The sequence below is a fragment of the Oncorhynchus nerka genome, linkage group LG24, assembly GCF_034236695.1.
Source record: "Oncorhynchus nerka isolate Pitt River linkage group LG24, Oner_Uvic_2.0, whole genome shotgun sequence".
Taxonomy (NCBI): domain Eukaryota; kingdom Metazoa; phylum Chordata; class Actinopteri; order Salmoniformes; family Salmonidae; genus Oncorhynchus; species Oncorhynchus nerka.
This window is the reverse complement of record NC_088419.1, coordinates 80791850-80804765: the sequence shown is the minus strand read 5'-3', so window position 1 is coordinate 80804765 and position 12916 is coordinate 80791850. Positions and strand designations below refer to the sequence as shown.

The window sequence follows — 12916 nt, the reverse complement described above, 5'->3', positions numbered from 1 at the left end:
TCTGCTGGAACACCCATAGATAACTATGACACACTGTCTGTCTGTCTGTCTGCTGGAACACCCATAGATAACTATGACACACTGTCTGTCTGTCTGCTGGAACACCCATAGATAACTATGACACACTGTCTGTCTGTCTGCTGGAACACCCATAGATAACTATCACACACTGTCTGTCTGTCTGTCTGCTGGAACACCCATAGATAACTATGACACACTGTCTGTCTGTCTGTCTGCTGGAACACCCATAGATAACTATGACACACTGTCTGTATGTCTGCTGGAACACCCATAGATAACTATGACACACTGTCTGTCTGTCTGCTGGAACACCCATAGATAACTATGACACACTGTCTGTATGTTTGCTGGAACGCCCATAGATAACTATGACACACTGTCTGTCTGTCTATTTGTCTGTCTGTCTGCTGGAACGCCCATAGATAACTATGACACACTGTCTGTCTGTCTGTTTGTCTGTCTGTCTGCTGGAACACCCATAGATAACTATGACACACTGTCTGTATGTTTGCTGGAACACCCATAGATAACTATGACACACTGTCTGTCTGTCTGTTTGTCTGTCTGTCTGCTGGAACGCCCATAGATAACTATGACACACTGTCTGTTTGTCTGTCTGTCTGCTGGAACGCCCATAGATAACAATGACACACGCAAAATCGGCAGTGTATCAAATACTTGTTCTCCCCACTGTAGCTATGACACACTGTCTGTCTGTCTGCATGCGTAGACGGATATTCGTGTAGGCTGCAGCTGTGATTGCAATAGCAGAGGCTCCAGTCCAGTCAGAGTGCCACATGGGGAGGCAGAGGGGAAGCTAAAGGAGAGGGGCAACTGCATTGGTGGAGGCTTGTCAGCTGTAGGGAAATGGTGGAGTAGGCTGGTCAGCTGTAGGGGAATGGTGGAGTAGGCTGGTCAGCTGTCGGGGAATGGTGGAGTAGGCTGGTCAGCTGTAGGGGAATGGTGGAGTAGGCTGGTCAGCTGTAGGGGAATGGTGGAGTAGGCTGGTCAGCTGTAGGGTAATGGTGGAGTAGGCTGGTCAGCTGTAGGGGAATGGTGGAGTAGGCTGGTCAGCTGTTGGTGGAATGGTGGAGTAGGCTGGTCAGCTGTAGGGGAGTGGTGGAGTAGGCTGGTCAGCTGTAGGGGAATGGTGGAGTAGGCTGGTCAGCTGTAGGGGAATGGTGGAGTAGGCTGGTCAGCTCTGGGGAATGGTGGAGTAGGCTGGTCAGCTGTAGGGGAATGGTGGAGTAGGCTGGTCAGCTGTAGGGGAATGGTGGAGTAGGCTGGTCAGCTGTAGGGGAATGGTGGAGTAGGCCAGGGTGGGTAGCTGGCTTAGCAGGGTGACTAAGGGGTATGGACTCATTATAAAGTTGAATCTTAACCCCTTGTTGCGCTTTCTCCATCCTTAAACCGCAAGGAAGGAAAGAGTAGTGAGATATAGAGAAATGGAGATGAAACTGAATAAAGGGAGATCTTGATTTATGTGATTTCGATCCCTACACAATATAAGGCCACAGAGAGGGAAAGTAGACCTACAATCTTAGGGCAATTACTATTAATCTCAATTACTATTAATCTCAATTACTATTAATCTCAATTACTATTAATCTCAATTCCTATTAATCTCAATTCCTATTAATCTCAATTCCTATTAATCTCAATTACTATTAATCTCAATTACTATTAATCTCAATTCCTATTAATCTCAATTACTATTCATCTCAATTCCTATTCATCTCAATTCCTATTAATCTCAATTACTATTCATCTCAATTACTATTCATCTCAATTACTATTCATCTCAATTACTATTCATCTCAATTACTATTCATCTCAATTACTATTCATCTCAATTACTATTCATCTCAATTACTATTCATCTCAATTACTATTCATCTCAATTACTATTCATCTCAATTACTATTCATCTCAATTACTATTCATCTCAATTACTATTAATCTCAATTACTATTCATCTCAATTACTATTCATCTCAATTACTATTCATCTCAATTACTATTCATCTCAATTACTATTCATCTCAATTACTATTCATCTCAATTACTATTCATCTCAATTACTATTCATCTCAATTCCTATTCATCTCAATTACTATTCATCTCAATTGTAGCTGAAGGTGTTGCCACTGATAACCTTCTAAAGGAAACAATGTCTGGTCCAATTCCAATAGCTATTTTCCTTGCTGACCATTAAGAATTGACTTCATAGTATCTACCTATAGGGAGGTGCAAGGGAGGTCTTGGACGTGTGTGTGTGTGTGTGTGTGTGTGTGTGTGTGTGTGTGTGTGTGTGTGTGTGTGTGTGTGTGTGTGTGTGTGTGTGTGTGTGTGTGTGTGTGTGTGTGTGTGTGTGCGAGCGTGCGTGTGTGCGTGCGTGCGTGCAAGTCTATGTGTGTGGGAGTGTAAGAAACTACGTGTTTGTGTTATCTGTGCGTGGCCCGCATGACAGGCTACCTGGGTGACCTCATGGCTTGGCCCAGGTGTCAGCTAGGCTGAGGTCATGGTGAGATAGAGGCCTGTGGAATCTCGATGGTCCTAGTTCCCTGGGGACCCCAAAAACAGACTGGGTGGTCAGAGCCCTCACGGCCAGACGATACTGACCCAGTTCACCTCCACCAAACAACTGGTATTCTTCTACAGAGAGAGACACACACACACACACACCACACAGCTGACCCAGAGAATGCCCCAGGAACACTTTGATTGAGATGGATTGTTTTTTAATCCTCCAACCTTTTTAGGTTAGTGTTGGTCTCCTCTCCATGTACCCCTCTTTCCAGAGTCGCGGCCTCATCAAAACTTTAACATACTTCCTGTGTTATGACTTCATGGATCGCTAAGATGATGTAATGATGATCTCTTGGACAGACTGTTTTGGTTTTATTGTCGTGCTTCATAACAAGAACCTGGCTCTGCTGTCTGATCATCTGCCTTTTAACGCTCGTATTTTACATGATATGTAATGATGATATCATCGTAATTCCTTTCTGTGAATGAACGCTATTTGTTGGGCTGTGGGGCTACCCTCAGTATGTATATGACCCATGTGATGTCATTGAGAGCTCTACTGTTGGTGTGTGTTGTAATGTAATCTCATTACAATGTAATCTCAGCTCTTTGCGGTAGAGATTGATGGCATGCAGGGAATGTTTTGTGTGCGTGTACCTGTGTGTTAACCATGTGTGTCTCTCTCTGTGTGTTAACCATGTGTGTCTCTCTGTGTGTTAACCATGTGTCTCTCTCTGTGTGTTAACCATGTCTGTCTCTCTCTGTGTCTTAACCATGTCTGTCTCTCTCTGTGTCTTAACCATGTCTGTCTCTCTGTGTCTTAACCATATGTGTCTCTCTCTGTGTGTTAACCATGTGTCTCTCTCTGTGTGTTAACCATGTCTGTCTCTCTCTGTGTCTTAACCATGTCTGTCTCTCTCTGTGTCTTAACCATGTGTGTCTATCTCTGTGTGTTAACCATGTGTGTCTCTCTCTGTGTGTTAACCATGTCTGTCTCTCTGTGTGTCTTAACCATGTGTGTCTCTCTCTGTGTCTTAACCATGTCTGTCTCTCTGTGTCTTAACCATATGTGTCTCTCTCTGTGTCTTAACCATATGTGTCTCTCTCTGTGTCTTAACCATATGTGTCTCTCTGTGTCTTAACCATGTGTGTCTCTGTGTCTTAACCATGTGTCTCTCTGTGTCTTAACCATGTCTGTCTCTCTCTGTGTGTTAACCATGTGTGTCTCTCTCTGTGTCTTAACCATGTATGTCTCTCTGTGTGTCTTAACCATGTGTGTCTCTCTCTGTGTCTTAACCATGTGTCTCTCTGTGTCTTAACCATGTCTGTCTCTCTGTGTCTTAACCATGTCTGTCTCTCTCTGTGTCTTAACCATGTCTGTCTCTCTCTGTGTCTTAACCATGTGTGTCTCTGTGTCTTAACCATGTGTCTCTCTGTGTCTTAACCATATCTGTCTCTCTGTGTCTTAACCATGTGTCTCTCTGTGTCTTAACCATATGTGTCTCTCTGTGTCTTAACCATGTGTGTCTCTGTGTCTTAACCATGTGTCTCTCTCTGTGTCTTAACCATATGTGTCTCTCTGTGTCTTAACCATGTGTCTCTCTGTGTCTTAACCATATGTGTCTCTCTCTGTGTCTTAACCATGTCTGTCTCTCTGTGTCTTAACCATGTCTGTCTCTCTCTGTGTCTTAACCATGTCTGTCTCTCTCTGTGTCTTAACCATGTCTGTCTCTCCGTGTCTTAACCATATGTGTCTCTCTGTGTCTTAACCATGTGTGTCTCTGTGTCTTAACCATGTGTCTCTCTCTGTGTCTTAACCATATGTGTCTCTCTGTGTCTTAACCATGTGTCTCTCTGTGTCTTAACCATATGTGTCTCTCTCTGTGTCTTAACCATGTCTGTCTCTCTGTGTCTTAACCATGTCTGTCTCTCTCTGTGTCTTAACCATGTCTGTCTCTCTCTGTGTCTTAACCATGTGTCTCTCTCTGTGTCTTAACCATGTGTCTCTCTGTGTCTTAACCATGTGTCTCTCTGTGTCTTAACCATGTCTGTCTCTCTGTGTCTTAACCATGTCTGTCTCTCTCTGTGTCTTAACCATGTCTGTCTCTCTCTGTGTCTTAACCATGTATGTCTCTCTCTGTGTCTTAACCATGTGTGTCTCTGTGTCTTAACCATGTGTCTCTCTGTGTCTTAACCATATGTGTCTCTCTGTGTCTTAACCATGTGTCTCTCTGTGTCTTAACCATATGTGTCTCTCTGTGTCTTAACCATGTGTGTCTCTGTGTCTTAACCATGTGTGTCTCTGTGTCTTAACCATGTGTCTATCTGTGTCTTAACCATGTCTGTCTCTCTGTGTCTTAACCATGTGTCTCTCTGTGTCTTAACCATGTCTGTCTCTCTCTGTGTCTTAACCATGTGTCTCTCTGTGTCTTAACCATGTGTGTCTCTCTCTGTGTCTTAACCATGTGTGTCTCTGTGTCTTAACCATGTGTCTCTCTGTGTCTTAACCATGTCTGTCTCTCTGTGTCTTAACCATGTCTGTCTCTCTCTGTGTCTTAACCATGTGTGTCTCTGTGTCTTAACCATGTGTCTCTCTGTGTCTTAACCATATGTGTCTCTCTGTGTCTTAACCATGTGTGTCTCTGTGTCTTAACCATGTGTGTCTCTGTGTCTTAACCATGTGTGTCTCTGTGTCTTAACCATGTGTCTCTCTGTGTCTTAACCATGTGTGTCTCTGTGTCTTAACCATGTGTCTCTCTGTGTCTTAACCATGTCTGTCTCTCTCTGTGTCTTAACCATGTCTGTCTCTCTGTGTCTTAACCATATGTGTCTCTCTCTGTGTCTTAACCATATGTGTCTCTCTCTGTGTCTTAACCATGTGTCTCTCTGTGTCTTAACCATGTGTGTCTCTGTGTCTTAACCATGTCTGTCTCTCTCTGTGTCTTAACCATATGTGTCTCTCTGTGTCTTAACCATGTGTCTCTCTGTGTCTTAACCATATGTGTCTCTCTCTGTGTCTTAACCATATGTGTCTCTCTGTGTCTTAACCATATGTGTCTCTCTGTGTCTTTGTGTATTCTAGACAGCGACCATACGGCAGACCCTGAAGGAGCTGGGCCTGAACATCGTTGACATGTCTGATGAGAACGCCACTCTGGACGGAGGGGACGTCCTCTTTACAGGTACACCACCATATCCCATCAATAAAACACTATTATCACCATTACCTGCCAAGGCCAGTGCCACTACCATAATTGATCACTATGGAAACTGCTATATTCAGTGAACTAAACATTTATGACCACTTTATCATGCAAATGATATGACCTATCACCACAGGGGTGTGATTAAAATTGTTCAGAATAGTTGTAACTCTGAATAGTCAAGTAGTTGATGTGACCTGAACTAAAATGGCAAATTACAAACTGACTGGCTGTCTGGTACCATTTTTATGCATGATTGAAAATGGTTCTCTCAAATGGAAAAGAAGCCCCCCCCCACACACACACACACACGCACACACACGCACAAACACACACCATCTAATTTCATCAGCTGCCTTGTTCCACATCAGGCATCTCACAATAAACCTGATGAGATCAGAGGTAGAGAAACCGAGGTCTTTATAATGTTCCCTCTCTGTATGTTCTGTATCAGTTGTGCTGCCTTGCCTGTGAATCTAGTGTGGTTCATTCTGTATGCTGTTTAGGGCTTGGAAAAAGCCCTAGAACACTTAATTGAGTTTCTAGACGTTGGCTCTCTCTCCGTGGTGTGTTCCTCCCATCTCATCCAACTGAAATGGGTTTCACATGGCAGGCAGGGCTAAAAACATTTCCTCTTGGCAACGGCGTCGCTAATGGATAATTTGTAAAAGCTCAGCAGCTACGCCCATTCGCTCTGCTCTGGAGTGGTGAGCAAAACATTCAGGCCTGTAAGGGGTGTGTAACTGGTGGCAGAGAAGTCAGACGCAGGAGAGCAGAACTGGGTAATAATCGGAGCAGTTTAATATACCAAACCACCGGCATCCAGAATAACAACGTATGGGTACAAACGCCGTCGTGCACCAGACACCAATGTGCACAAGCACTTAAACAAACAATTCCGCACGGCGGGAACAGAGGGTTAAATACACAACACGTAATGAGGGAATGAAAACCAGGTGTGTGGGAAAACAAGACAAAACAAATGGAAAATGAAAAATGGATCGGCGATGGCTAGAAGACCGGTGACGTCGACACCGAACACCGTCCGAATAAGGAGAGGAACCGACTTCGGTAGAAGTTGTGACAAGGCCACTCTTGTTTCTATCTTTCTATCTATCTCTCTCTGTCTGTCTATCCGTCTGTGTTTCTCTTCTCTTCCTCCTTTCTCTCTCTATCTGTTTATGCCTCTATTTTCTCTCGCTCTCCATACTGACCACTGGTTGTCGTCTGTTTTTCCTCAGGTAGAGAATTCTTCGTGGGCCTTTCCAAACGGACCAATCAGAGAGGAGCTGAGATCCTGGCGGACGCATTCAAGGTGAGTGAGAGCAGACTAGAGCAGTACACCCTGAGATTATTCAGAATGACTTTCTGTGCCATCAAACCACCATTAGTGAGGAAATCCTGGTCTCATTCAGGGGTCTCGAGGGCCACAGGGCATTCTAATCAGCTATTGATTAGACGACAACCTCTCAATGATCAGCTATGAAAAGCCAACTGACATTTACTCTTGAGGTGCTGATTTGTTGCACCCTTGACAACTACTGTGATTATTATTATTTGACCAGGCTGGTCATTTATGAACATTTGAACATCTTGGCCATGTTCTGTTATAATCTCCACCCGGCACTGCCAGAAGAGGACTGGCCACCCCTCATAGCCTGGTTCCTCTCTAGGTTTCTTCCTAGGTTTTGGCCTTTCCAGAGAGTTTTTCCTAGCCACCGTGCTTCTACACCTGCATTGCTTGCTGTTTGGGGTTTGGGGTTTTAGGCTGGGTTTCTGTACAGCACTTTGATATACAGTATCAGCTGATTTAAGAAGGGCTTTATAAATACATTTGATTTAACATTGATTAGTTGGCAAACCTGGTGTATCAGGAATCTATGGTTAGTTAATGAGATGAATTGATTGAATTAGTACCGAAGAGAAACCAGAGAAGGCCTGCACATACTGTACTGAGATATTAGAGGACTGGAAGATCAGTGCATATACTCTAGGTAGAAGAGGGTCATTCAACCCCAGTCTCCTTAACACACACACAGTCAGAAGGCCTTTGCTGACTTGTAAGGCCATGGGGTCCTGGAGAGTTCAACCCCCAACAATAATCTGAATGTTTCTTACTGCCTGTTTTTCTGACTCCGTCTGTGACTCATTTAAATTCCACCATCATATCTCTCTCAGCCTCTCACTTTTATTCTTGATAAGTCGGGTCTTTTTCCCTACTATCGTTTTTCCTCCTTCCTTTATCACATTTAGGACCTTTGAACATTCTGTTCTGGTCAGACCAGGATTAACCACAGATGTGAGTGAGGGGTTGGATCTCTTCTTCTCCTTTATGATCCTTGTTGATTGGGGGAAACGGAGGGAGTGGAGGAGGTCAAAGTGCAGGGGAGACTAATGTACCAGGTTATTTTCTCCCATTCAGGGTCACAACACTGTACAGCATCAGTCAGAAGCCATAAAGAAAACTTTCTCTTGAAAGGAATGAACAGACATTACAATTAGCACAGCAGAACTTCTCACTCAAAATGTATCTCAAAGCTGAACACATCGCTGAGATTCCCCACAATATGATAAGTTGTTATCATGTCTCTCACAATAAGCTCAGTGGAGGGCATTTTACTTCTGCTATCTCTTTGAATCACTGTTTGGGCTAAACTGTCTTTCCATTGATAAGGAATGAAGACAGTTTGATTAAGTGGTCTACTTTGCTTTGATTCATTCAAATGAACTCTGAGGGTTGAGTTAAGAGAGCAGGAAAGACTTTGGTGATGAGGGGAAGAGGACAATTTCACACATGATAAACTGTCAGGAAATGCAGTCCCTTGTTCCAGTCAGAGAGGAGATTTGCTTTCATCTAGGCTGACTCTTAAGCAAAAGGAGGTTAAAGTAGGTAACATTTAGTAAGTAAGTCAAATGAACTTTTCCCTTAATATGGACCAGGCCAGAGAAACAGGGGAAGGTATGATGTTTCAGATATGACATAGCAGTGAATTGACACTCTATATAACATGCTATGGAGTGATGTGCACTGTGTCTCGGCCGAGTATTCACAGGCCGGTGTGCTCGGTGCCAGCGTCCCGCATTTGTCGGGTGGAAACTGGCATCCAGCCAGAATGGGGGCACCTCTAAGTGCGCCTCCACGGCCCTGTGTATCCTGTGCCTCGGCCAAGGAAGAGGCCGCCTGTATGTCTCCCCAGCCTGGTGAGTCCTGTGCCTGAGCCAAGTCTCCCTCCTGGCCAGAACCAAGTCTCCCTCCTGTCCGGAGCTGCCAGAGCCGCCCTCCTTTCCGGAGCTGCCAAAGCCACCCTCCTGTCCGGAGCTGCCAGAGCCGCCCGTCAGTCCAGAGCCGCCCTTTACTCCGGAGCCACCAGAGTCGCCCTTCACTCCAGAGCTGCCAGAATCGCAGCCCCTCAGTCCAGAGCCGCCAGAGCCGCCCTTCACTCCGGAGCCGCCAGAGTTGCCCTTCACTCCGGAGCCGCCAGAGTCGCCCTTCACTCCAGAGCTGCCAGAATCGCAGCCCCTCAGTCCAGAGGTGCCCCTCAGTCCAGTGGCGCCCTTTAGTCCGGGGCCCGCACCTAAGTGGGCCAAGACTGAGGAGGAGCGGGGGCCACATCCCGCACCCGAGCCGCCGCCGTAAGAAGGCCCACCCGGATCCTACCCTTTAGAGTCAGGTTTTGCGGCCGGAGTCCGCACCTTTGGGGGGGGTACTGTCACGACGTTTACTCCACAAACAGAGACTCATACAAAGCTGTCACTCGCCCTCCATTTGGCAAATCTGACCATAATTATATCCTCCTGATTCCTGCTTACAAGTAAAAACTAAAGCAGGAAGTACCAGTGTCTCGCTCAATATGGAAGTGGTCAGATGACACGGATGCTACACTATAGGACTGTTTTGCTAGCACAGACTGGAAAATGTTCCCGGGATTCATCCAATGGCATTGAGGAGTACACCACCTCAGTCACCAGCTTAATCAATAAGTGCATCGACGACGTCGTCCCCACAGTGATTGTACGTCATATCGCAACCAAAAGCCATGGATTACAGGCAACATGTGCAGTGAGCTAAATAACTATCATGGTCCAAACACACCAAGACAGTTGTGAAGAGGTCACGACAACACCTTTTCCCCCTCAGGAGACTGAAAAGATTTTGCATGGGCCCCCAAAAAGCTCTATAGCTGCACCATCGTATGCACCTGGTATGGCAACTGCTCTGCATCAGACTGCAAGGCGCTACAGACGGTAGTGCGGATGACCCAGTACATCACTGGGGCCAAGCTTCCTGACATCCAGGACCTATATACTAGGCGGTGTCAGAGGAAGGCCCAAAAAATTGTCAAAAGACTCCAGTCACCCAAGTCATGGACTGTTCTCTCTCTCTGTCCTAAAACCACCGCTGTAATTACTCTCAACCAATGCCGGTTAGGTTACCTTTCCCAGTGGGGCCTGTTTAGTCCAATTATCAGTGTGTGTAATGCAGTAGGGTTGTTGTGTGTTTGCAGGACTACGCTGTGTCCACCGTCCCTGTCACTGATGGTCTACACCTGAAGAGCTTCTGCAGCATGGGAGGACCAGGCCTCATCGTGATTGGCTCCAGCGAACCAGCCCAGAAAGCCCTGAAGGTATGAGTCACCAATGAGCGTATGGGTCATGCAAGATAGAACTATGTTCTTACTTTCCTTTGCACCATCTCTTGTTAATTACATTTAGTTTAATAGTGTTTGCAGAAAACATAATTGAAATATACTCTCCCATCCCATCCTCGTGTATTTTTAAACACGTCCAGTAGAAAATGTCCATCACAATATTCTTTCCATTCTTATACAAGCACAAAATGGTGAAAACATTACAGTGCTTACTATCTTTCTCCTTTCAGGAGCTTTGTAATTTATCCACCATCATGGCTCGCCATTTACCCAATAATTTTGTGCTTGTGTTACAATTTGTATTTCAATAAAATATAAATGGAACACATAAAAATCTTTTAATGCACAGTTACGTTTGCAATACCTAAAGTTTTGATAGAAATTCTTCAAGTTCTTAGTGGTAAAATTAGGTATCTGTATTGAGGAGGGTTTTTTCAGGTGAGATCTCACACTTGATGCGCTGAATAACGGCTATCATCTTGCCCTTGGCCATCATATGGAGATCATTTCGGTGTTCATATTACCCGACCTCATCTCACCTCTAAGTCATATAAAATCGAATCAAATTTTATTTGTCACATGCGCCGAATACAAACAAGTGAGGTAAGCACACTGCATTGAGAAGATGGATTCTTCAGCTGTGCGTTGGTACTTAATGCCATTCACGGAGGCTGTTAAATAAATCTCTGCCTGTTATTTTCTGATGGACAGACACACAGAATTCCCCATCACCATGGCAGAAGACTGGCATGCATACACCACATCTAACTACAGACAGTAGTGGTGTACCCGCGGCAGGCATGCAACTCAGTGTCAACACACAGTACAGACACGCAACAGAATGTGGCAGGTTTTGAAACCTCACAGACAAGACCACAAACGCACCCGAGACACACGCATCGGAGAGTTGACAACCAGGAGTTCTCAGTCATAGGGTTCCACCTCATCTGCCTACTCAGGGAGATGTCGCCCCCTACTGGCCCAGGGCTGCAGAGGATTGTAACACTGTCAGTAAACCATCTACACACGTCAACCACAGACACAGACAGACAGACAGACAGACAGACAGACAGACAGACAGACAGACAGACAGACAGACAGACAGACAGACAGACAGACAGACAGACAGACAGTTATGGATCCCCATTAGCTGCTACAATTGCATCAGCTCCCTTCCTGTAGTCCACAAGTATTCTTATCAGTGAGATGTGTAAAGACTGCATAGGTTTAGTCCCTTATTTGTCCCCCTATGTTATCCTCATTTAACACACTAAGGCAAGCATATCCACATACTAATACACTGCTGATTAATTATTAGGTCATGGTGACAGCTAACTAATACAACACACTTTTATTTGATACAGACTGGAGCCCCATTAAGATTCCATACTATTATCAAGCCCTGTTAATTAGCTACTGAAGAGAAAGAGAGAGAGAGAAGGGTCATTAGCATGAGTTAATGACAGTGTCTCACAGTGTTGTAATTACACATTACATCACCCCTCTCCAACATGCAATTAGCTCTGGTTATAAAATATTTTAATGAATGTCTGAGATCAGATTTTCAATTAGGTAATGTTCTGCTCAGGGTGAAAGTGACTAGGTGAATCTAGGTGTAATGAACATAAAGGGGTGGTTGTGAATGCTATTGTAACGAATGCAAATGGTTTGCTATTGTTGTGAAAGTATCTCTAATGAACTTAACGGGGTTGTTGTTGTGAATGTAGCTCTAATCTAATTATATTACATGCCTGCTGGCTGGATTCCCTTGGGGTGAGCTTTTGTGAACGCACCCCTAATCTTGATATTGAAGTAGTGGTGATGAGATGAGCAGGGATAAGGTTAGTATGTTGTGTTGTCAACAGACCAAACTGGGAATTTGTTATTAAAGCAGGCTGTGACTCTATTGTCATGTCACCATGTCTGGCCTGATACTGAGTCATGGTTTGGATACAGTATGGATGATGGCACCCGAATGTGCCAGCCAGTGTGCGTGTTTGCGTGCGAGTGTCTGTGTGTGTGTGCCTTGCGCGCATGTGTGTGTGCCTTGCATAGTCTGCAGTCATACTATGTTTAGCCCTCCCAAGCTGAGGACCGAGGACGTGGACCGGATGAATTCCATCAACTGAACGCACTCATAACAATCGTGGCTCTCCACTGCTATCACTGCCAAGCCTCAGCCGTGAAGTCATCTCCCACAAATACTCCCTCTCTTCCTGAAATGCTCCTTCTCCCTCACCACATTTTGCCTTTCCAGCAGGCCAGGGCTCCTGGTATTTCCCGCTTCCAGGACTCCCTGACTGACCCCCCTAGGCTTGGACCAAGCCCTATACCCCAAACCTAGACCTCAGGCCCAATACCCCAGACCTAGACCTCAGGCCCAATACGCCAGACCTAGACCTCAGGCCCTATACCCCAGACCTAGACCTCAGGCCCTATACCCCAGACCTAGACCTCAGGCCCTATACCCCAGACCTAGACCTCAGGCCCAATACCCCAGACCTAGACCTCAGGT

General features: G+C 45.3%; 1 protein-coding gene across 1 annotated transcript in view; it reads left to right on the top strand.

The window, feature by feature from the left end:
* Nucleotides 1-12916, top strand: part of ddah1 (dimethylarginine dimethylaminohydrolase 1) — a 163028-nt gene that overhangs the window by 97811 nt on the left and 52301 nt on the right. Inside the window, exons 2-4 of the mRNA XM_029633226.2 lie at nucleotides 5632-5731; nucleotides 6994-7067; nucleotides 10258-10377. Of these exons, the coding sequence (XP_029489086.1) occupies nucleotides 5632-5731; nucleotides 6994-7067; nucleotides 10258-10377 (294 nt within the window). The remainder of the gene's footprint in view (nucleotides 1-5631; nucleotides 5732-6993; nucleotides 7068-10257; nucleotides 10378-12916) is intronic.